Below are 24,030 nucleotides of genomic sequence, written 5' to 3' on the forward strand. Positions count from 1 at the left end.
CCTGGTTTCCTGTCAGAAATGATTCCGGCAGAGTTGCAGCACAGCTGGACGTCCACCTGCAGGGCTTGGGCCAGGGGTTCCGTACTTGCAGTGGAGCCCTCCTCCTACCCCCACCCCCCAGGCTCAGGTGTGGCCATTAACATTCTCCCAGGCCCCAGCCCACATTGTTCAAAGATAATTCAGACCCAGTGGCTCCCCCCACCCCCTCCAGGCCTAGGGAGAGAGAGCCTCAAATCAAGGCCAAAGAGACTCCAGAGGAAGTAACTAGCACCCCATGGAGGCCGGTCCACTTGAAGTTACTAAGCCCAGTGAGTAAAGCCTCTAGCACATCCTACTGGCTACCCACTTGGAGTTACTAAGCCAAGTGAACAAAGCCTTTAGGGTTTTCAAAACCAAATCCCTATGAGAGGGCCCCCTCCTCCAAGACAAGGTCCTAGGAAAATGAAGAAAGGCCATTGGAAAGGGGTGGTCCACTAAAAACTACATGGAAAGCAAAGCTCCTAACACAGAGATATCTAGACCTTCAGGGAAAATGAACTGGTCTCCAGGCCAGAAAGACTTCCTAGAAGAAATCAGGAAGGAGTTTCATAATCAAAAAAAATGGGAAAATTAACTTGAGAAAATTAATACCTTGCAAAAGTAACATCTCACAATAAGAAAACAAATCCTTGGAAAACACAATTGGGTAAATGCAAAAAAAATAATTCTCTCAAAACTACACCTGGACAAATGCAAAACTCCTTCAAAAATAGAATTGACCAATTGGAAAAGGTGTTGCAAAAGGTAAATGAAGAAAACTCTTCTCTAAAAAAAAATGGAATCTATGGAACCTAATAACTTCATGAGACAACAGGAATCTGTTAAACAAAACCAAAAAAAAAAAATGAATAGAAGAAAATGTGAAATAGTTCATTGGCAAAAACACTGACCTCTAGAATAGAACCAGGAGATTCAACCTAAGAATCATTGGACTTCCTGAAAACATTGAAAAGAAAAAAAGCCTGGACTTGATATTATGTGATTTAGTGATGGAAAACTGATATCAGGGAACCAGAGGACAAAACAGTTATTGAAAGAATACATCAATCCCCTCTGGAAAGAGATCCCCAAAAGAAAACACCAAGGAATATTGTGACCAAATTCCAGAACTATAAAATAAAAGAGAAAATTCTGCAAACAGCCAGAAACAAATTGATACCAAGGAGCCACAGTAAGGATTTCACAGGACCTGGATGCATCAACATTAAGGGATCGAAGGGCCTGGAATGCAATATTCCAAAGAACAAGACAGCTTGGAATGCAGCCAAGAATCCACTGTCCAGAAAAACTGAGCCTTCTTTTCTAGGGTAAAAGATGGACATTTAATGGAAATAAGAAACTTCCAGCTTTTCCTGATGAAAGGATTAGAGCTAAATAGAAAATCTGGACATAAAACAGGAGACTTGAGAGACACATGAAAAGATTAAAAAAAGGGTAAATGAAAAAATGCTATTCGGTGATGAAAATGTCTATATCCCTACCTGGGAAAAAGATTCCCGTAAGTTCTTGAGCATATTAGTCTATTAAAGAGAATATATTTAGCCAGAAGTGATGGACACTCATGACTTATCTGTGACTGATAGAATGACAAAAACATTATCTCTTTTGTAAAGAGAAGGGAGGATGGAGAAGACTGAATGGGGTGAATCACATTACAAAAAGAGGTACAAAGGACCTATTGCAGCAGAGGTGAAGAAAGGAGCAGATGAGAACCACCTGAATCTTACTCTCATTAGATTAGGCCTAAAGTTAACATATACTCAGTTGTTGAGAAACTTATCCTACCTTTCAAGTATCAAAGGGGAGAAATGAGGAACTAACATAAGGAATGAGGGGCAAAGGGAAAGGAAAGAAAGGGGAGGGAGGCTGGATATACGGGGGCAAGCACACTGAAGGTGGTGATATTCAGAAACAATACTGCGGAATATGGATAAAGTGAAAAAAGGGAAAAAACAAGAGAAAAGATAGCTTGAAAGGCAATTAAGAGTTAGTAATTATAACTTTGAATGTGAATGGGATTGAACTCTTCCATAAAATGTAGCCAAATAGCCAACTGGATTAAAAACCAGAATCCTACAATATGCTGCTTACAAGAAACTCATTTGAAGCAGAGTTAAATACAGATTAAAAGTAAAAGATTGGAATAAAATTTGTTTTGCTTCAACTGAAGTGAAAAAGGCAGGGGAGGCAATCCTTATCTTAGACAAAGCAGCTGCAAAAATAGATCTCATGAAAAGAGATAAGGAAGGAAACTATCCTCCTAAAAAAGTACCATAGTCAGTGAAGCAAATTCAATACTAAATATGTATGCACCAAGTGATATAGCATCCAGATTTTTAGAGAAGTTGAATAAGTTACAGGAAGACACAGACAGCAAAACTCTACTAGTGAGAGACCTCAACCTCCCTCACAGATTTAGATAAATCTAACCATAAAATAATAAGGAAGTTTAGAATGTTAGAAAATCTAGACATGCTAGACCTTTGGAGAAAGTTGAATGGAGATACTTTTTTTTTTGCAGTACATGGCACTTAACACAAAAATTAACCATGTACTAGGGCATAAAAACCTAATAATCAAATGCAGAAAGGCAGAAATAGTGAATATATACTTCTCAGATCACAATGCAGTAAAAATTACATGCAATAATGGACCAGGGAGAGATGGACCTAAAACTAATTGTTAAACTAAAACCTCAATTTTAAAGAATGAGTGGATCAAACAACCAATCATAGAAAGAATTAATGATTTCATCCTAGATAGTGACAATAACAAGAAGACATACCAAAACTTATAGGATACAGCCAAGGCAGTTGTCATTTATATCTTTAAATGCTTATATAAATAAATTAGAGGAGGAAATCAATGAACTAAACATGCAACTAAAAAAACAAACCCCCCAATTAAATGCCAGTTTAGAAATTCTAAAAAATTAAAGAAATAAAATAAAAAGAAAACTATTAAAGCGAGTTGATTTTATGAAAAAAAAAATTGATAAACCTCCGGTTAATTTGATTTAAAAAAAGAATATAGAAAACCAAATTACTAGAATCACAAATGAAAATGGTGAAACTTACCACCAATGAGAAGGAATTTAAAGTAACAATGCAGGATTATTTTGCCCAACTGTATAGTAATAAATGTGATCATCTAAGTGAAATGGATGTACATTTACAAAAATATAAGTTGCCCAAGTTAAATGAAGATGAAATTAAATAGTTAAATCACCCTATCTCAGAAAAAGAAATTTAACAAGCCATTATTGAACTCCCTAAGAAAAAATTTCCAGGGTCAGATGGATTCACAAGTGAATTTTATCAAACATTTAAGGAACAATTGGTTCCAATTCTATATAAACTCTTTGACAAAAGTTTGAGGTGAGGTCAGAACTCTGCCTAACTCTTTCTGTGACACCAATGTGGTGCTGATACCTAAACCAAGAAGAGTCAAAACAGAGAAAGAAAATTATAGATCTCACTAATGAATATAGATGCAAAAATCTTAAATAAAAATTTAGCACAGCGATTACAGCAAGTTATCACTAGGATAATACACTAAGATCAAACAGGATTTATCCCAGGAATGCAGGGTTGGTTTAATATTAGGAAAACTGTTAGTTTAATTCTATCAATAACAAAACTATCAGAAATCATGATTATATCAATAGATGCTGAAAAAGCCTTTGACAAAATATAACACCCATTCCTACTAAAAACATTAGAGAACATAGGAATAAATGAATTGTTCCTTAAAATGATATTACAGCATCTACCTGAAACCATCAACAAACATTATATGCAACAGGGATAGACTAGAGTCATTCCCAGTAAGATCAAGGGTAAAACAAGGATGCCTATTATCACCACTACTATTTAATTTTGTGTTAGAAATGTTCATTTCAACAATAAGAAAAAAATTAAGGAAATTAGAATTGGGAAGGAAGAAACAAAACTGTTTGCAGATGAAATGATGGTATACCTAGAGAATCCTAAAAAATCATCTAAAAACTACTAGACCTAGCTGTGTGGCCTTGGGCAAGCCACTTAACCCCATTTGCCTTGCAAAAACCAAAAACAAAACAAAAAAAGCCAAAAACAAAAGAAACTACTAGAAACAATTAGCAATTTCAGCAAACTTGCAGGATATAAAATAAACCCTCATAAATCCTCAGCATTTCTATATATGACTAGCAAGATACAGCAGAAAGAGCTAGAAAGAGAAATCCCATTCAAAATAACTTCAGATAATATAAAATACTTGGGAGTCTACCTGCCAAGACACTCAGAAACTCTATGAATAAACAACTAGAAAACACTTCTCTCACAAATTAAATCATATTAAAGCATCAGTCATCAAAACTGTCTGGTACTGGCTAAGAAACATAGTGGTGGATCAGTGGTATAGACTAGGAGCAAAAGAGACAGCAGGAAATGATTATAATAATCTGTTTGATAAACCCAGAGTCCAACTTTTGGGATAAAAAACTCTCTTCAATAAAAACTTGTTGGGAAAATTGGAAGTTAGTATAGTATGGCTTGATCTATACCAAGATAAGATCTAAATGAATGGTAGGATTTATACATAAAAGACAATATTATAAGCAAACTAAATCAAGGAATAGTTTACATGTCAGATCTATAGAAGGAGAAGCAGTTTATGACCAAGGAAGGGATAGAGAACATCATTAAAAACAAACTAGATAATTTTTTTTACAACTGGTATTTCTGACAGGACTCGTTTCTAAAATATACAGAGAACGGAGTCAAATTTATAAAAAACCTGGCCATTCCCAAATTGACAAATGGTCAAAGGATATGCAGAGGCAATTTATAGATGAGGAAATGAAAGGAATTCATAGTCATATGAAAAATTGCTCTAAATTATTACTGATTAGAGAAAGGCAAATTAATGCATCTCTGGGGTACCACTTCATACCTCTCAGACTGGCTAATATGACCAGAAAGGACAATGATCAATATTGGAGGGGATGTGGGAAATCTGGGACACTAATGCATTGTTGATGGATCTGTGAACTCATCCAACCTTTTGGGGAGCAATTTGGAATTACGCCCAAAGGGCAATAATGTGCATACCCTTTAATCCAGCAATACCACTACTGGGTCTATACCCTGAAGAGATCATGAAAAAGGGTAAAAACATGACGTGTACAAAAACATTCCAAACAGCTCTGTTTGTGGTGGCAAAGAATTGGAAATTGAGGGGATGGTCCATCAATTGGGGAATGGCTGAACAAATTGTGTTATGTTATGGAGATGTATTGTTCGATTAGAAACAAGGAGGGATGGGAATTCAGAGAAACCTGGAAGGATTTGCATGAACTGATGCCAAGTGCGATGAACTGAACCAGAAGAAAACTGATCATCAACCCCATGTTGCTGTTATGGTGTACAACCATAATGCACTTGCTCATTCCATCAGTGCAACAATTAGGGCCATTTTTGGAGTAGCTGCAATGGTGAATACTATCTGTATCCAGAGAAAGAATTGTGGAGTTTGAACAAAGACTATTACCTTTAATTTGGAAAAAAAAAACCCATTACCTTTTATGTACTTTTGCTTATATTTTTGTATTTATATATTACATATATTTATATATTTATATTCCTATATTTTCTATATTCCTTAAGGATATGCTTTCTTTTCAACACATTCAATTTAGATCAATGTATAGCATAGAAATCATGTAAAGACTAACACACTGCCTTATGTGGGGGTGGGGTAGGGGGAGGGAAGCAAAATTACAGGAAAAATTGTAAAATTCAAAAATTATTTTTTTTTTAGGTTTTTGCAAGGCAAATGGGGTTAAGTGGCTTGCCCAAGGCCATACAACTAGGTAATTATTAAGTGTCTGAGACCGGATTTGAACCCAGGTACTCCTGACTCCAGGGCTGGTGCTTTATCCACTGCGCCACCTAGCCACCCCAAGAATAAATTTTTAAAAAGATAAAAATACAAAAACCCCCCCAACCATTTGCAGCATAAAGTTAATGCAGTAGTTAAGGTTAGATAAGGGATGATGTGAGCCTGAGTGGATAGGACTGGGACAGAACTGACAATACTTGGCAAATACAGCTAGATGTTAAAGGGAGAGGGAAGAATCAAGGATAGTTTTTCACTCATTGATCCCCTCTATCCCTGGCCATTGTCTTTCCTCATCTCCATCTCCTGGATTGCTTTTAAGTCACTGCTAAAATTCAACTTTCTACCAGCATTCTTCCCCAGTTTCTTTAAAATTAATCTTCCCTTTGTTGATTACATCTAATAACATTTTATGTTGTCTCCCAGTCAGAATTTCAACTCATTTAATTTCCTGTGTATTCTCAATAGGTAGCAATGTAAATCTGGTAGTGTTATTCTGACTAGAAGCCAATTACTGTAAGTTTAAGTCACTAACACAGTGGAGAAATGGGTTCAGGCCAAAGACTTGGAGAATGCTTAAAGGGAATGTTTAACGGGAAGTAAACAGAGGATCCAGCAAAAAATGTGTAAGAAACAGCAGTGAGTCATGTAAGAGGAAATCCAGAAGGAAAGACAGTGTCACAAAAACCAAAGGAGAGGGGGCAGCTAGGTTGCACAGTGGATAGAGCACTGGCCTTGGAGTCAGGAGTGCCTGAGTTCAAATCCAGCCTCAAACACTTAATAATTACCTAAATGTGTGGCCTTGAGCAAGCCCCTTAACCCCATTGCCTCACAAAAAAAAAAAACCAACCCAACAAAAAACAACTTAAAAAAAAACCCAAAGGAGGAAGTATCCAAAAGGGGACAATCAATAAAGCAGGATGAGAAGAAAGAAAATACTATCAAATTTAACAGTTTAACATCTGTTTATCTTAAAAGAAAATGCAATAGAAGAAACCACAAGATCAGTTTTTGGTGATCCTTTGTCTTTAAGGATAAGGTAGAAAGCATGTTTGTAAGGAAGTGAAAAGAGCCATTAGATATCAGAGACACAATGAATTACTTACCAACCAATGAATGATTTCTCCATATGAGGTTATCTTAGGCATATTTGTATTCTAGAAAGGCTAGAAGATCAAGCAATATGTCCTATTTGTAGCAAATTTTGGGAAAATTTAGTCTAAATTATACTTTACCAACAAATCAGAGATAATTTAAAATATTGGAACTGTGCAGTGAGAAAATTGCAAATTGGCTTTCCAATGAAGTAGTGGTCAAAATATTCCCTATTTTTGCCAATTCCTGAAATAATAGCAAAAGATTCTGCAAATAAAATCAAAACTATATAACCGGCAGGGGTGGAAGTCATATTTCTCAGGAATTATATCAACACAGTTGTAATAATATACTCTTATTATAATTAATATTTCCATAAATAAAGAAACCTTTATTAGCAATGACCCTCAACCAGAAATCTATTTCAAATGGCAGAAACACCCCTGAAACTGAGTTTTAAAAATCTCTACTTCCTTTCATCTGTCTATAGATATTCCTAAACCAAAAATTATAATGTTTAATATTCATAATAATGATCCTGAGACTTTGTAAGAAGTCCAGTCAAGAAATAGGATTAAATAATGAGACATTGTACTTACTTATTAAAATAGGATAGTGAAGAACGGTTTAGAATTACTTTAGGCAAAGGTTCCAAAAAAAAAGTTCTCTGATTAACCATGAGTTAAGCAAAATTCATTTCCTTAGGCATTACAGATAAACATGAATTTTTACTGTTGTCACTAATATAAAAAAAATCTAAACCTTTTCTCCATTTTCACAGTAATTTTGAAAAATACTTCCTTGATCCAAATTTAAAAAAGCTTTTATAAACTGAACTATTTCAGATGAAAACTTATTGTAACATTCTACTTAATGTTTCAGACATAATAACTTCTTAGAAATTGCTTTCTCAGAGCATAAAATTTATGTTAAGAAATCATTTATTTAAAAAATCATTATAATTTTATCTCCTCTACTTCAAATTTGCTGGAATAGTTGTACTCTTAACAGCTTAATAAAGCCCCAAACAGAAATGAATATGAAAAGACATAATATTCTGAGTGACAGAGAAGCAGGTCATTTTATATATAGACCTCTGAGATATATATTCATAAAACTACTACCAAGTTTTATTAGAGGTACTTTATCAATTATATGTTTAATGTCATCAACTCATTCTCTGGAACACAAAGTATTCCCAAACCCCTCTAACTGCCCCCAAAAATAAATCACACACACACACAGTGATAAAGTGTCCAGTCTTAGATAACTTTTCTTTTTCACATTTTACATTATTATTGCAGATTTATTTATATAAAACTCCAATTTATAGTTTATAAGTTCTACAATGTAACACATTACTATATACTCTACAAAATAACCATTTCTTTAAATGGATTCTAGATCTCAAGTAAACAGATAAATGCTTTTCAACACTTAGAAACGGTTTAATGCAATTCCAAATGCCTATCACAAGATATGTTTGTGGTTCTCCAAGATTCCAAAACCAAAAGTACAAATCCAGTTTTCATATTTCCTGAAAACAGTTATTTGAATTAACGAAAGGTTTAAGCAAGAATACTGACCAAGCTCACATGGATCAATTCACCCATCCAATTGGCAAAACAGTAAAAACCCCCAAAACTTCAATTGTTCTTAACAAGTAAGGTTCTTACAATTTAAAAACTACTGAAAGACTATCAGCCAAACAAGCTGATTTATGAAATTATCCAAGTGAAAGCATAAGTAGCTGCTTAAATATATATTCTTACAATTAAAGTTCTGCACTTTTCTCCTAGAGTTATATGAAAATGAAACACTTTCCATTAAGTTCATTATATCCTGATGATGATCATGCAAAGCCAATATGGACATTTTTTTCTATCTTTCTAAGAAACTAAAATGTTTCTTAAATATTAAAATTATGAACATTCATAACACTACTAACATTAGCAGCTAGATAATTATGTCTTTCAGATTAGTCTGTTTACTTGAATTATGTATAAAATATTATTTCTGGTATTTGTCCATCTTCTATTGATGTTCCATTATTATTGCCAGGAGAACTAAAGAATGAAAATGTTGTTTTGCTTGCAGCAGGTGTTTCATGTACAACTTTCTTCAATCCTTTTGTGCCATAATGGGAATCTGGACCCTAAATCATAACAAAAGATTTATCAGCAAATAGTTACTAAAAATAAACTTTACATGGTATTCCAATTACGAACATTATACTATAGACCATGGCTACTACACATAACAATTTAAATATAAGCTTTTAAAAGGCATTTGAAGTCATTTAAAAAACCCTAAGAATTTTTGCTCCAAGTGTTTCTTCTATTGCAATTAAAAGAATTAAGTATCTTCTGAGAAAAGAGAAAGAGAAGTTAATCATTTGTATATAGTTTTTCCTGAAAATAGAGGAAAAGGAATCATTTTCTCCAGTCTCTTTTTTTCAACCCAGAAAAGGCTCCCACTTTCAGGAATACCTGTTTATGTCTTAAAATGGCTTCCAATAAAATAATAGTTACAAAAATCTTAAGAGTGAAACTAAATTAACTTATAACATTATACATTCATTTTTAAAAATGAAATTTATTTAAAATCATACATTCTTTAATAAAATATCTTACTTTGAGTGTTGCACAAGCTGTATAGCAGACATTAGGTAAAATTTCTATAGGTTCTTTGAACATGACCCGGAAAGTGTTAGCTGTCCCATCACAACTAAATCCAGTATCATTTTGTCCTAGAGTTTGTTTTTTTTCATATTCAATTATCTGTAATAAAAGAAAGTTAAATATGAACTACTTCATGGAAACAATAAAAAGTTTCCAAAGCAGGACTGTCTATAGAAATAAACTGGGAATCAAAACCTTTTTTCACAGCTAAGGACCAAAAAGTGAGCAAATCTCTATCTTAATTTCTATTCTCCATTCTTCAAAACCAAGATCATTTTTTTATTAAGTAGAAAATGGATAAAGAATAAAGTGCTTATGTATTCTGAAGTACTTTTTTTGAAAGAAGGCACAAAACAACATGATACATGACAACCTTAAGCATTCAGGGGCCCTTTATTTTGAAACGGTGATTTTTTTTGACAATGCATCATAATGGTTAATCATTCTATAGTGTCCCTTAAAAGTCTCTGAAATTAGAAAATAAAATTGTACTATAACTGGAAAACACATCATGTATTTATCTATTCCCTAAGAAGCATAAAATAATTCAAATAAGATCTCTTAACTGCTTAGGTTTTTGGTCGCTGGACAATTTTTTTCTTTATGTTTTGGTCACCAGACACAATTAATTAAGCCACATGTTTATTATAATGCCTTAAAGTGACTAAGTTCTAGGCACTCAAGGAATTATGCAAACCAGAAATAGAAAAGCTATTTTCTACATCAACAGTATTAAATTAAGTGAGCATAAGTCAAGTCAACAAGAATTTATTAAGCATCTACTATATGAGAGACACTGTGAAGGGCACTAGGGAAACAAGGCAAAACAAAATAGTCCCTGCCCTCAAGGAGTTCACAGTCTAACTGGAAGATTACCTAGAACCAACTCTGTACAAACAAACTATAAATCAGGGGGAAAAGCAATAGCTTTAAGTGGAACAGGGAAAGGCTTCCTACAGAAGTGAGATTTTACCTGGGATATGGAGAAAACCAGGAGACAGAGATGAAGATGGAGAGAGGGCAAGGCAAGGGGAACAGCCAGTTAAAAAAGCAGGTAATCAAGAGATATTCAAGAGATTGGAGGAACGCCAAGGAGGTCAATAATACTAGATCAGAGAATGTAGAGGAGAATAAGGTATAACATGACTAAAAAAGGATGAGGGTTATGAGAGATTATGAAAAGTTATTTAAGACTTGAAACAAATAATTTCTTATTAGATTCGGGGGGTAATTAGAATTTCTTATTTTGGTAGTGGTGGGGTGCATAGGGGAAAGAGGTAGGGTTTGTGACATGGTCAGTCTTTAAAGAATGGACAGTTATGAAGATGGGTGTCCCAAAAAACAGTTTTGGACATATTGGGTTTAAGATGTCCCTAAAACACCCAGGTGTGCCAGAAGTTAGGGCTGGATAAAGAGATATAAAAATCATTGCAACAGAGATGATAACTAAATCCATGAGAGCTTGATAAATTACCAAGCAAAAATATAGAATAAGGGGAGAAACATGGCCAGGATAGAGGCTTGGGCAATACTCAATTTAGATAAAGATCCAGCAAAGGAGACTGAGGAGCTATTATTAATCAGGTAGGAGGAGAAAGAGGTGAGAGTAGTATCTTAGAAAGCTATCAAGGAGAAAAGGATGATCAACAGTGGCAATGCTACAGAAAGGTTAAGAAGGACGAAGGATTTGACAATGAAGAAATCATTAGTAAGAATTTTTGATCAAATAAAAGAGACAATAATGAAAGGTAAAATGGCTAATTTTTACATGAAATTAAAAAAGGTTTGCACAAATAGAATCAATGCAACCAAGATAAGGAAATTGGGGAAAAATTTATAGCCAAATTTCTCTGATAAAGGCCTCATTTCTCAAAAAATAGGGTACTGAATCAAATTTATAAAAATAAAAGTTATGCCTCGATAAATGACTAAAAGATATACGGCAGTTTTCAGGTGAAGATATCAAAGCAACCTATAGTCCTATGAAAAATGCTCTAAATCATTACTGATTACAGAAATCTAAATTAAAACCACTCTGAGTTACCATTTTACAGTCTGAGTTACCATTTTACAGTCATCAGATAACAAAAAAGGAAAATGACAAATGCTAGAGGGAATGTGGAAAAATTGGGACATTAAAATGCAGTGCTAAGGAAGTTTGTGAATTAGCCCTATCATTGTGGAGAACCATTTGAAACAATTAACAAAGGGCTAAAAAGCCACACACCTCTTTATCCTGCAGTACCACCACTGGGTCTGCATTCCAAAGAAATCAAAGAAAAAGGAAAAAAGATATATATAGATATACAAAAATATTTATAGCAGTTCTTTTTGTAGTGGCAGGGATTGGCTGAACATTTTGTTGCATATGATTAGGATGGAAAAACTTGAGAAGACCTATATGAACTAATGCAGAATTGAAATGAGCTGAACCAGAAAACAACAAGTAACAACAATATTGTAATGATGATCAATTGTGAAAGACTTCACTACTCTAATTAATACAATGATCCAAGACAATTCCAAAGGATTCAGGTACCTTCAGAGAGAATTAATGAACTCTTGAGTACAGAAAGTTCAATTTTTTCACTTTGTTTTTCTTGCCTTTTTTAGCAAAATAGCTAATATGTAAATGTTTTGTATGATTTCACATGTATATCTGATATTGGATTACTACTGAGTGGGAAGAAAGGAAGGAAAGAATCTGAAACCCAGATTTTTAAAAGGAGAATTTTTAAATAAACAATAAATTTATTTTAAAAATTTGAAATCATTGGTAACTTTGGAGAAAGCAGTTTCACTTGAATGATGAGATGAAAAGTCAGATTACAGAGTTAACAAAGTGAAAAGAAGTAGAAGAAAGAGAAAAGTTATGTGATGATAAGCTAGTGGTGATGGAAAGATTAATGAGTTTTTGGAGGCTGGGAGAGACACTCCATTTGTAGGCAGTGAACACAGAAGACAAGTGAGAGAGAAGAGACAAGAAGGAGACAGTCAATCTAATGGAAAAGTGTGACAGAATGAATGCAATCACTTCTACAAATAGAGGTTTGCCTTGGCAAAAAGGTATAATCAGATGATACAGGAGTGAAGTAGGAGAGAGGCAGAAGATATCTGAGTGATGTGGGATAAGAAAGAGAACTTGGCAAAGAGCTTCAGTTTTTCTTCTGAAATAGGCCAGATTCTCAGATGAGAGTATGGCAGGAGGAGGAGGAATCATATAAGTTTGAGAAGAGTTAGAAAGGTTGGAAAAGTCACTGTCCTGAGTAGGATAATGAGTTGATTAGGGCAGTGTGAAAACTTGCTAAAGTGCAACATAAATTTGCAGTGGACCTAAGTCAGAATGATTTTGTGATTTTTCTCCAGCTTTGTTTAACAGTATGTGAACAGGAGCAAAGGCTCAAGGATAAGATCAGTGATGGAATAAAGTGGGCAAAGGACTTAAGGATAGTTTAGAGTAGAACTTGTTTACAGCTAGTCATTTTAATGTTACTTTCCCCTGTTCTTTTAATCTTATCAGCCTCTTTCATAGGATCCTCACCCAGGTGTATCCCACAGGATTCTAGCTTAGGCCTAGAAAGTTCCCTTCTCCTCTCTTTCTATACTATTCATCACTTATTTTCATCATCCTATCATTTATTATGCTTATTATTCTCAAATCTATCCTAATCTCACCGTTGACCTCTAATATATTTCTAAATTGCCTTTCAAACATGTGAAATGACGTCCTGTAGATATCGTAACACATTCAACAGGAACTCCTCTTAAATTTGTGGTTTCCTTAGTTTATTTTCTATTTCTCATATAGACACACACACACACACACACACACACACACACACACACACACACACACAGATTGTGAGCTCCTTGAGGGCAGGTCTTGTGCCTCTTTTTGTAATCCTCAACGCTAAATAACACAGTGCCTGGCACATAGTAGGTGCTCAATAAATGTTTATTGCTTGATCATTATGTACAGGTGTGCCTTTTTATTCTGGCAGTAGAGGACATGACCAAATTATGATACAGAGGTAGCTGTGATATGTTCTCTCTTCCCATGTATATGTTGGTAACTATATAACTATATCTATATCTCTATATATAAAATATTTAACTATATGCACACACACATATGTTATGTATGAATATCTCACTTTTGTCATTTTATCACTGAATCAGTATGGGGGCTTCCTGATTCTTTAAGAGGACTTGGAAGTCAAGACTAACTTGGAAGGGATTCAGTGACAAAGTATATACATAAAAGGAAGAGATAATAAAGGACTAAACTAGGGACAACAAGAAAAATGAAAAAGGAATAGATATGAAAAATGAAAATATTTTAACGATTATGTTTATCTGTGTTCCTACAGAGAATCCAGCTAAGTTATTAAAAATCAAATAAACAGAATGTTTGTGAGGCAATGAGTTACCTACCCAACACTAGAAGTCTTAAGGACAGGCAAAATAATCTTGTAAGGATTCTCTTCTGGGAAGATTAAATATAAATGTTCTTTTTCCAACTCTGGGCTTCTATGATTTTAAATTAATTCCTTTAGCATCAGGTAATCTCTAAAAATTCAACTCTGCACATAGGTTAAAATTAAGCTCTCAACACTACCATCTCACCTTTAATCTGTTCCTAGCATCTTATAAAATAAAATTCTAAATAGTCACAGACATTGTTTTTCTTCATGTTTAACAGAAGATAGTCTGAAGTATTATACCTAATTTTGCAAACTCCATCAAATATAACATTTTCCTTAAAAATGAAGTTTTGTCACAAATTTATTGTAAAAATAATACATTTCCATTAAAATACTTTATGAAGAAAAAAGGGGTACCTGTATATTTACTTGATAATCTGTGGGCCCATGAATAGATCCATATAACCCAAATCCTACAATGGAGATTCTTCTATTAACTGTGAACCTGAAAAAATAAAAGTAGTAAATAGTGTTATAAAAATCTTTAAATAATGACCCAGAATAATTATATAGGATTTAATATTGTGGAAGCACACTAATCTCCCCTTGCCCCCCTGCTTTAGAAATATTAAGAATGAACAGGCATGCTATCAGGGAAGCTGAGACTGTAGAATACTTGAATTCAGGAGTTCCGAGCTGTAGGAGGCTAAGGTGATCAATGTCCATATTAAGTCCTGACAACTACATTACCACAAGACAGGAGAACTGACTCAGGAGCCCAGGCTGGAAGAAGAGCAGATTAAGCTCCTGTGCCAATCAGTAGTGGTTGGGCTTGAGTGGTGGTTACATTTCTAGCCTGGGTGCAATAGGGGAAAAGGAGGGAAGAACAGAGACAATAGATATCTAGAGATAAAAATATTTTGAAATATTTCTCTAGTCTGAAGTCCTTTTCATGAAGAAAATCTTTATCAGTACTTAATGATACTTTAAAAAAATTGTCCTGTACTAAATCCTATTTACCCTTACCTTAGGTCTAACACCACATTCCTAGAGAAAAATGGGTGAAAATTCAGGAGGGAATTCTGTTCTTCTGAAAGACATAATTAGGCCAATAGCAATGTTGACCCAGAACTGAGTAATGATCAAACCAAAGAGAAGGAAAATGACTCTCAAAGAAGTGTATACCTGGAGTTTACCTAGATGGACTGGAGAATCATTGGAGGAAGTGACTGAACAAAGATTGAATGAATGGTTTAGGAAAATGATTCTTTGACATTTAAATATTGTGTCAGCTAAATGAAATGTCCTGTTTGGTGAAGCAAAATGTGTAACCAACTTTCACTGGGCTCTGTAACAAAGTTTCATTTTGCTGTGGAATTTGTTTTTTACGAGACTAGAATATATAATCTAACTCCAAAATGGTCAGAGATACTTTTAAAGGCAGGATAGGTTTTTTTTTTGGATTTCTTTCTCTAAGAAGAAAATAATTTAAAAATAGTTATATATATATATATATATGTATATATGTATATATACATATATATTAGAAAATATAATAATAACATTTATATAGCACCTATGTCAGACACTATCCTTTTTTTGATATTTTTATTCCTAGTTCTAAATTTTAATTTGTTTTTCCCCCTCCATCAAGCTATCCCTTATAACACAGTATGAAAAAAGAGCAAACAGTTTACCAAAACTAACCAAAATATTGCCCACCTCTGCAAATTATAATATTCTTACAGAATTTTGATGTTTTAAAGAGTCACAATTTCAAAAAACTGTATTATCTGGTAGATAATAAAATTACCAGATAAACTTCACCATCCAACTATGTGAGCTAAAAGACTGTAATGTATACATCTGAACTAATCACAGAATTGTGTGGCCATTGCCATTAAAGATATATTCAATTAAAGGATTTCCTGTATGGGCTGAAGATATGGGGCAGTCATCTATGGACATAAAATGAACCAAAATGCCTAAAGAAATAAATGTGATCATTACAAGTGTCAATATCTGACTAGTGGCAGAGTTTAACATTTTTAGATTTTCTGCTTTCAAATTTGAAATAAGCATATGCAAGCAAAATGAAATGAAGATGCAACTCTACAGTACATTAATTTACACCAAATTCAAGAGTTTCCACTATGTATTTCTTTCAATTATACCCTAAAAAATTCTTTTGAAGTATTTTCCATGCAATGCTTATGCACTTAAGAGCATGCTCAGTACAATTCTGTTTTGTAATACTACTTGGAAAACAAACTTATAGAAATATAGTATATATGCCAGCAGTGGTAACCATTCATTCATGCAGAACCCACATTACTCTAGCAATATGAATAAGCTAGCTTTTTGTACTCATCTCACAGGGGTGCTGTGAAGGTAAAACAAATTACTAGAAGTCAAAGTACTTTGTAATTCTAAGGTGCTATGTGGATACGGATTATTTGTTTCCCATGTTACTTCATAGAATTTCAGATTTGGAAGGGACCTAGAGTATCATTTAGTGCAACCAATCCCTGAAAAGATTTATCTCTAAAATTGCTTACACACACACACACACACACACACACACACAAATATATATGGAGAAAGAATCCTGTTCTTTCAGAAGTATCTCATTCCACTACCAATATTGCTAACTTAAAAAAAATTACTGTTTTCTCCCCATTAGTATTTTTATTACCTTTTCTAACATACCATTTTTCTTTTTTTCACCAGTTATAACAAACCTTCCTTCTTTTTGTCCATCATACCTTCTATCATAATAATTTTTTTAAAAAATTGGGCAAATCTTTCACAAGTATCTACATTGAACAATTTAGGTAGCATTCTATATCTGTGTTTTTGATTTCTCACAAAAGTGTATTTGATTATTTATAATAAGAAAAGCCATTTACTCTATGTTTCACATTTCAGACTTTCAGACACTTGAAAATACAACTACTCTTAACACCTCCTACCTGCATAAATTTTCTCTTCATTAGCTAAATATCTCCATTTTTTAAAAGTTGGTTGCCATAAGGCACTTTATCATCCTGGGTACACCCTTTTAAACATCTCTAACTTATCAATGTTCTTCCTCAATGCAATATGCAGAATGAAATATAATGAACTCAGGGCGGCTAGGTGGCGCAGTGGATAGAGCACCGGCCTTGGAGTCAGGAGTACCTGGGTTCAAATCCGGTCTCAGACACTTAATAATTACCTAGCCGTGTGGCCTTGGGCAAGCCATTTATCCCCACTGCCTTGAAAAAAAGAATCTTAAAAAAAATATATATGTATATATATATATATATATATATATATATATATATATATGAAATGAACTCCAGATTTAGTCTGATCAGAGGAGAGTACAGCAGAACAATTACCTCTTTCTTCCTGGAAGCTTCTCTTAAGGAAAACTAAGATTAAATGAATTTTAGCAATTGCCATGCTGAGTTTTACAGTCCCCTAAAATGCCCAGGATCTTTTTTTCAGACAAAGTGCTCAGTCATGTCTTCCCTATTTTTACTTAGGAAACTGATTATTTTGCAACTTTTTTTTTTTTAGGTTTTTGCAAGGCAAATGGGGTTAAGTGGCTTGCCCAAGACCACACGGCTAGGTAATTATTAAGTGTCTGAGACCGGATTTGAACCCAGGTAACTCCTGACTCCAAGGCCGGTGCTCTATCCACTGCGCCACCTAGCCTCCCCGGAAACTGATTATTTTGAACCTATGTACAAGAATTTATCTTTATCTCTATTCAAATTAATTTTATTGGATTTAGCCCAATGTTATTTTAGCCTATCAAGATCCTTCTGGATTCTGACTTTGTCACCTGCTATCTTAGCTATCTCCTCTACCAGAATTGGAAACATTTGAAAACTTGGTAAGCATTCAGTCCATGACTTTATTATGAAGTCATTCAAGAAAATGCTAATCAGCAGAGACAGGCAGACACATACACAAATGAGACACTTCACTTGACCTTTCTTCCAAGGTGACATCAAACTATTAATAATAATATTATTCAATCAGTTTTGAATTTACTTAACTGTACTACCATCTTAACCACAACTCTTCATTTTTTCCACAAGAATAACAAGAAGGACTTTCAGCAAGTGCTTTGCTAGAATCTATATAAACTATATCTGCAGGATTCTCCTGATCTATCAACTTTAGTTATGCTGCTGAAAGAAGAAATAGTCAATCTGGCATAAGCTGTTCTTGATGAAAACATGTTTTTGTGATCACTAATAATAATCATTATTTTTTAAATAATATACTCTTATAATTAAGCCCAGAAATATAGTCAAATTAATGGGCTTATAATTTACATACTCCATTCTCCTTCTTTTTTGAAAAATAGGAAATATGTCCTCCTCCAATCTTGTGGTACACCTCTCCCTTTTATCTTTTTTTTTTTTGCAAGGCAAATGGGGTTAAGTGGCTTGCCCAAGGCCACACAGCTAGGTAATTATTAAGTGTCTGAGACTGGATTTGAACCCAGGTACTCCTGACTCCAGGGCTGGTGCTTTATCCATGCCACCTAGCTGCCCCCTTTTATCTTTTTGTAAAAATTTTTTTGCAAGGCAATGGGGTTAAGTTACTTGCCCAAGGTCACACAACTAAGTAAATATTAAGTGTCTGAGGCCAAATTTGAACTCAGGTCTTCCTGACTTCAGGGCCAGCGCTCTATCCACTGTGCCACCTAGCTGCTCCTCCCTCTCTCTCTCTAAGATTTCCCTATCTTATTTTTAAACGAGACATATTAATTAGGGGAAATCGGGATTACAATCACCTCAGTGATTTGTTGAATAATCTTGGTTAAGTTTAGTAATTTCTTGAAGTCAAATATAGTAGAGTATAAAAAAATGATCATCACACCTTCTTCAAACTATCTGTAACTCAAGATTAAAGCTCTCTTTCCCCCTCTGTAACATTACACTATGATAGATACCTAATTCGGTCACTTGTTCCACTGTAACCCCAACGACTCTCTACTTGCTGAAATCTATTGATGCTGCATTCTTTTCCCCTGAGGCAGCATCTTGGGCGATCAATGTATTCAACTCGGGGTTTAGGATTGACTGTAAAATGAAGGAAGAGATTTACCACTTCTCGGTCTGATAAAATTCCAGATTGAGCCGGACCTGTGGAAAGAAAAAAAAAAACTTCAATAAAAATTATTTGTTTTAAAAGTGCACTTTGAAGCCTTATGAGGTCAAAGCTACTTGCAAAACCCAATCCAAGAACAAGAGAAAAACATTCCTAAATAATAATAATAATAATAATAATAATAATAATAAATTTTAACTCCTTTCAAGTATAGTCTGTGATAGTATATGTTGTTGACTAATAGAAAGCATAAGAATTTAAATTAAAAATAATACAACAAAATACGATGTACATCTATAGAATATTATGCTTTTTTGGTTTTTCATATTTTCTTCTTAAAATAAATTTGTTTTTCAAAATACATGTAAAGTAGTTTTCAACAATCATTTTTTGTGAAGTTTTGGTTCCACATTTTTCTCCTCCCTTCCATTCCCTCCCCCCTTCTCCTTAACAGTGAGTAAACTAATATAGATTATTCATGTAGAACTGTATTAAATATATTTCCATATTAATCATGACGTGAGAGAAGAACAAAAAAGTAAGAAAAATCACGAGAGAAAAAATAAAACAAATTTTAAAAATTGAAAATAGTATACTTTGATCTGCATTTCAGACTCCATAGTTCTTTCTCTAGCTGTGGATGGTAAATTACATTCCTTTTAAAGAGACAATCCAAAGGGTAGAATCAGAAGATTTGAAGACAAATGCAAGAGTACAGAGGCACGAGCAATGGTTTTGCAATAAGGAAATCTGAGTTAAAATCATGAATCACTTTGAACAAGTTATGTGATGTCTCCCTAGGCTTCAGTTTTTTAATCTATAAAACGGAGGAGTTCAATTAGATTATCTTTAAGTTTCTTGGTCCTTTAAAGCTCTTAATCTATAATCCAATATCAGGAAACACAACTGGCTCTTTTCTGAATTAAACAAATCCAAGATAAAGCAGAAAGATATTAAAAGTGTGCTAGCTAAAAGAGGTGGCCAATAAAGTACATAGCCCTAATCCTGTTTGAAGATATCTGAAAATGATGAAATTTATTAAAATGAAATTAGATAAAGCTCTACCAGAAATAAATGAACAAAAAAACTGCTATAAAGTGTTGGTTGGTTGGTTGTTAACTAAAATTTCAGCAAAATAGGTTTGCACAAGTTTATCTTGCTATTGATTTTAAAACCACTCAGGTCTTAATTTCCAGTTCAATGTCTTTTCCTCACATATTTCTGCTCATCAATACAAGACTGCTGATTGCTTTTGCTTAGGCTACTATGTCCTGCCCTTGTTTATGCTGTTTTATGCTCTAACTTATTCTCCTGACTTTCTGAGGGTCACTTCCCACTAAAATGATGTCATTAGACTTTCTGCCACAATGGTTCCTTACCTGCAGCAAATTCCTCAATAGTCATCAGTGGGAAACGGATTAATGAGAGCGCTTTTCCTAGCACCTTCTGTTTGTTTGCAAAAGTCACTGGCAACTGCTGTCTCTGACATTCAGCTTCTGCCCAGCGAACAACGGCTCCAAAGAGTCGACTTTCTCGAATACTAAGTGTGTCTCTTTCTAGAACAGCACATAATGTGTCTAAAGGCAAAACACAAAACACAAGTTAGTCTAGATTTAAAATACTAGAGATTTAACATTATATCCTTATTTTAAAAAGACTTCAAGTTTCTACTCAATAAAAAGCATATTAAATTTTAAGTATGCCATCAAAAATAAAATATAGGGTGGCTAGGTGGCATAGTGGATAGAGTGTCGACCCTGGAGTCAGGAGGACCTGAGTTCAAATACAACCTCGGACACTTAATAATTGACTAGCTGTGTGACCTTGAGCAAGTCACCTAACCCCCTTGCCTTAAGTTTAAAAAAAAAGTAAAATATATTAAAAAAACAAAACTCATGCAAAACACCTGGGTGTTCCAGAAGTCTCAGACCAGTTTTAAAAACGTAAACAGCTTAACTGCTTGAGACTTTAGGATACCTTGTATTTCAAAATGTATGCAACATGTCCTTTATCCAAAAGTAATTTTAACTAGAGCCCTATATCAAGAACATAGCTGAGAATTAGGAAATAAATGTAAAAGATATATTTGATATTTCCTACTTGTGTTATATTAGTCAAGCTACAATTTCCTTGGGTTCAGCTACAATTTCCTTGGTTTTGGTTCTACCTCTTTAAATAAGAAAGTTGGAAAGGATGACTTTTAAAGTCCTTTCCAACTTCAAATCTTTGATACTGTTATTCTATGTTTTTGCAAAATTGACCATACATCTATGCACAAATCAATCTTTATTCATAACAAAATACCTCAGGAACTTGGGGTCTCTTTTTGGATACAACTGTAATCAGCTTGGTTATCTAGTTTCTAAATCTTGCTTCTAAATAATGGATATATTTTAGAAATATGATGGAAAAATGTTTTACTATTTAAAAAATAAGCTTCATTGCATCAATAATTTCAAACCCCTCATTTATAGATGAGGAAAGTGAGGTCATGCCAAGTTAAGTGACTTGCCTAAGGCTGACGATAGTAAGTAGCAAGGCAAGAATTTGAACCCATATTGTTGATCAACAAAATCAAGCATCCTTTCAACCTATTACACTGCCTCTCAGTTACCTGAAAAATTAACATAGAGTAAGTAGCATTTTCTTCAATAATCTGAGATATATATATATGTGTAAGCCAAACAAAATTTAAATGGAGGACATGAATGCTACATTTACTTTTTGGGCTGAAATCAACCAAAAAATTTAACAGATGTTAAGTGAAACCAATAGGAAGCAAAAGCAAATTTTCTTTTAAATCATCATTGATCAACCCAGCCACATGTGTGTTCAATAACCAAGATCTTAATTCTACTCTACTACACACACTTGAATACTAATGCAAAGAAATTGTATGTGACTTGAATACTGTCAACTGTAAATTTTACTTTATGATGCAGATAAACAAAAACCTTTATCAAGAAATTATATAATCATATAGGAAACTATTATGACTAAGACCTACAAATCTTGTCTTCATATACACTAATGATTTAAAAATATTATAGACAAACCTTACCCATCAAAACCCTTTTAAATTACACTTACTACATTGATTCATTTCTGTCTCCTTTCTAGAGGAAAATCTGATATAAGAATTTTAAAATAAAAAAGCAAGCATTACTAAATGGATAAATAACAAAGCATTTATTCAGATGCCAGACTTCTGACAACCTCAAACCTTTGAAAGAACTTAACATCTTTCATTAAAAATTCCAAATTAGTTGTCACAAAGGCCTTGAACTTAGAAGCATATAAAGCTCTTAGCTTACTGACTGATTTAACTTGAACTTGTTAGCTTAAGAAATGTTTTTCCTAGACCAAACTAAATCTTACTAGATTAAAAACTAGATTAAAGGTAGCAAACTAAATAGGTTCTAGAAGAGCTACTAGAGTCATATACTGACAACAGCCAGAAGTAATAGCTAAATATCCAACAATTATGCCTGAAACTTAAAAACAGAAGCACAACTCTGCTGTGTAATATGTATTACAGTACAGATTCTAAGTTAAATCAATACACATTCATGGGGTGGTTTATATAATCAAGCAGAGGTTAAACTATGTTCAGTACTTTTCCATGTAATCTTGCTTTCTTCCTAAAATTGAAGGCACTTAGATGCTGAACACCAAATTGTTACTTGAATCACAGCATTCAAACTTCTCTCTACTCACCTTCCTAAACCCCCTTTCTACTAAAGCTAGTCTTAACTGTCATCTTGTGCTTTTTTTGCTTCTGACATTCTGATACTCATGTAACTCTTCTCACCCATTCAAGCCTTAAAGGATGGCTTTCTGAACTAAACTAAACAAATTCCATTTCTAAAGTTGAATTTGACCTTCCGAATGCTCAGAAAAATTATTTTCTGTTCAACTTATCTGGTAAATAGGCATGTACATAAGCAATTGTGGTACTATTATCTTGAACTGTTACTTATCTGCGCTTATTTAACTCCACATATGATTTTACTATCTTCATCAAATAAAATGAGTTCCTTCAAAGGAGTGTTTGTATTCTTTTTTCCATCTCAATTGAGCTAGCATATAGTAAATACTTATTACTTGCTGATTTGATATTTAAAATGGCAGTAAAATATCACTTTAGGCACATTTTCCTAAAAAATTAAATAACTCAATTTTGGCACCAAAAGGGATAGAATATGTGAACTTTGTAATTAATTCATCTGACACAACTCACTCCCCCAACAATGCCCCCCCCAATGAAACACTATACTCAGAAACAATGAAATTTAGTTAAAAATAAATAACTTACCTATGTCAATATCAGTAAAACCTTCTGCACTGATTGCATCCATTGTACTTTTGTCTATAGTGTCTAGACAAAGACTAGCAAGCTGAGGTTCATCAAATAATCGAGCCTAAGCATATAAAAAATATTTATTTTACTTAACAGGCCAAAGATATTCTGGTTTGACACTGCAAATAAATGTCACACCAAGTATGTCAAAAGCAGTTATATTTGCTTTCATTCCAATGTTTTAAGTATATATCAATATCTTAATTACATTATCTTAAAATATGTTCATTACAATATTTTAAGTACATTATAGCACCACATAGTGCTTAATAATGCTTGTTAAAACGAGTTTTTCCTTTAGTTTTAAATGCTAATTTTGAAATAATCATGAACACTGCATGCTTACCATTCTTGAATTTTTTAAAAAATATATTTGCTTCTCTTGCTTTTTTTAAAATTCTTACTTCTCACCTTTATAATAGGGTCTCTGGGCAAAGGG

At 33.7% G+C, this 24,030-nt stretch overlaps 1 protein-coding gene across 1 annotated transcript in view; it reads right to left on the reverse strand.

The window, feature by feature from the left end:
* Positions 1-8,262: 8,262 nt before the first annotated feature.
* The window catches only part of BTBD1 (BTB domain containing 1), a 35,834-nt gene continuing 20,066 nt past the window's right edge, over positions 8,263-24,030 (reverse strand). The window contains exons 3-8 of the mRNA XM_074233966.1: positions 23,547-23,652; positions 20,611-20,808; positions 19,074-19,266; positions 14,537-14,624; positions 9,648-9,794; positions 8,263-9,169 (exon numbers count right to left, since the gene is read on the reverse strand). Of these exons, the coding sequence (XP_074090067.1) occupies positions 9,011-9,169; positions 9,648-9,794; positions 14,537-14,624; positions 19,074-19,266; positions 20,611-20,808; positions 23,547-23,652 (891 nt within the window). The 3' untranslated portion in view covers positions 8,263-9,010. The remainder of the gene's footprint in view (positions 9,170-9,647; positions 9,795-14,536; positions 14,625-19,073; positions 19,267-20,610; positions 20,809-23,546; positions 23,653-24,030) is intronic.

Source organism: Macrotis lagotis, chromosome 4 (genome assembly GCF_037893015.1).
Source record: "Macrotis lagotis isolate mMagLag1 chromosome 4, bilby.v1.9.chrom.fasta, whole genome shotgun sequence".
NCBI classification, from domain to species: domain Eukaryota; kingdom Metazoa; phylum Chordata; class Mammalia; order Peramelemorphia; family Peramelidae; genus Macrotis; species Macrotis lagotis.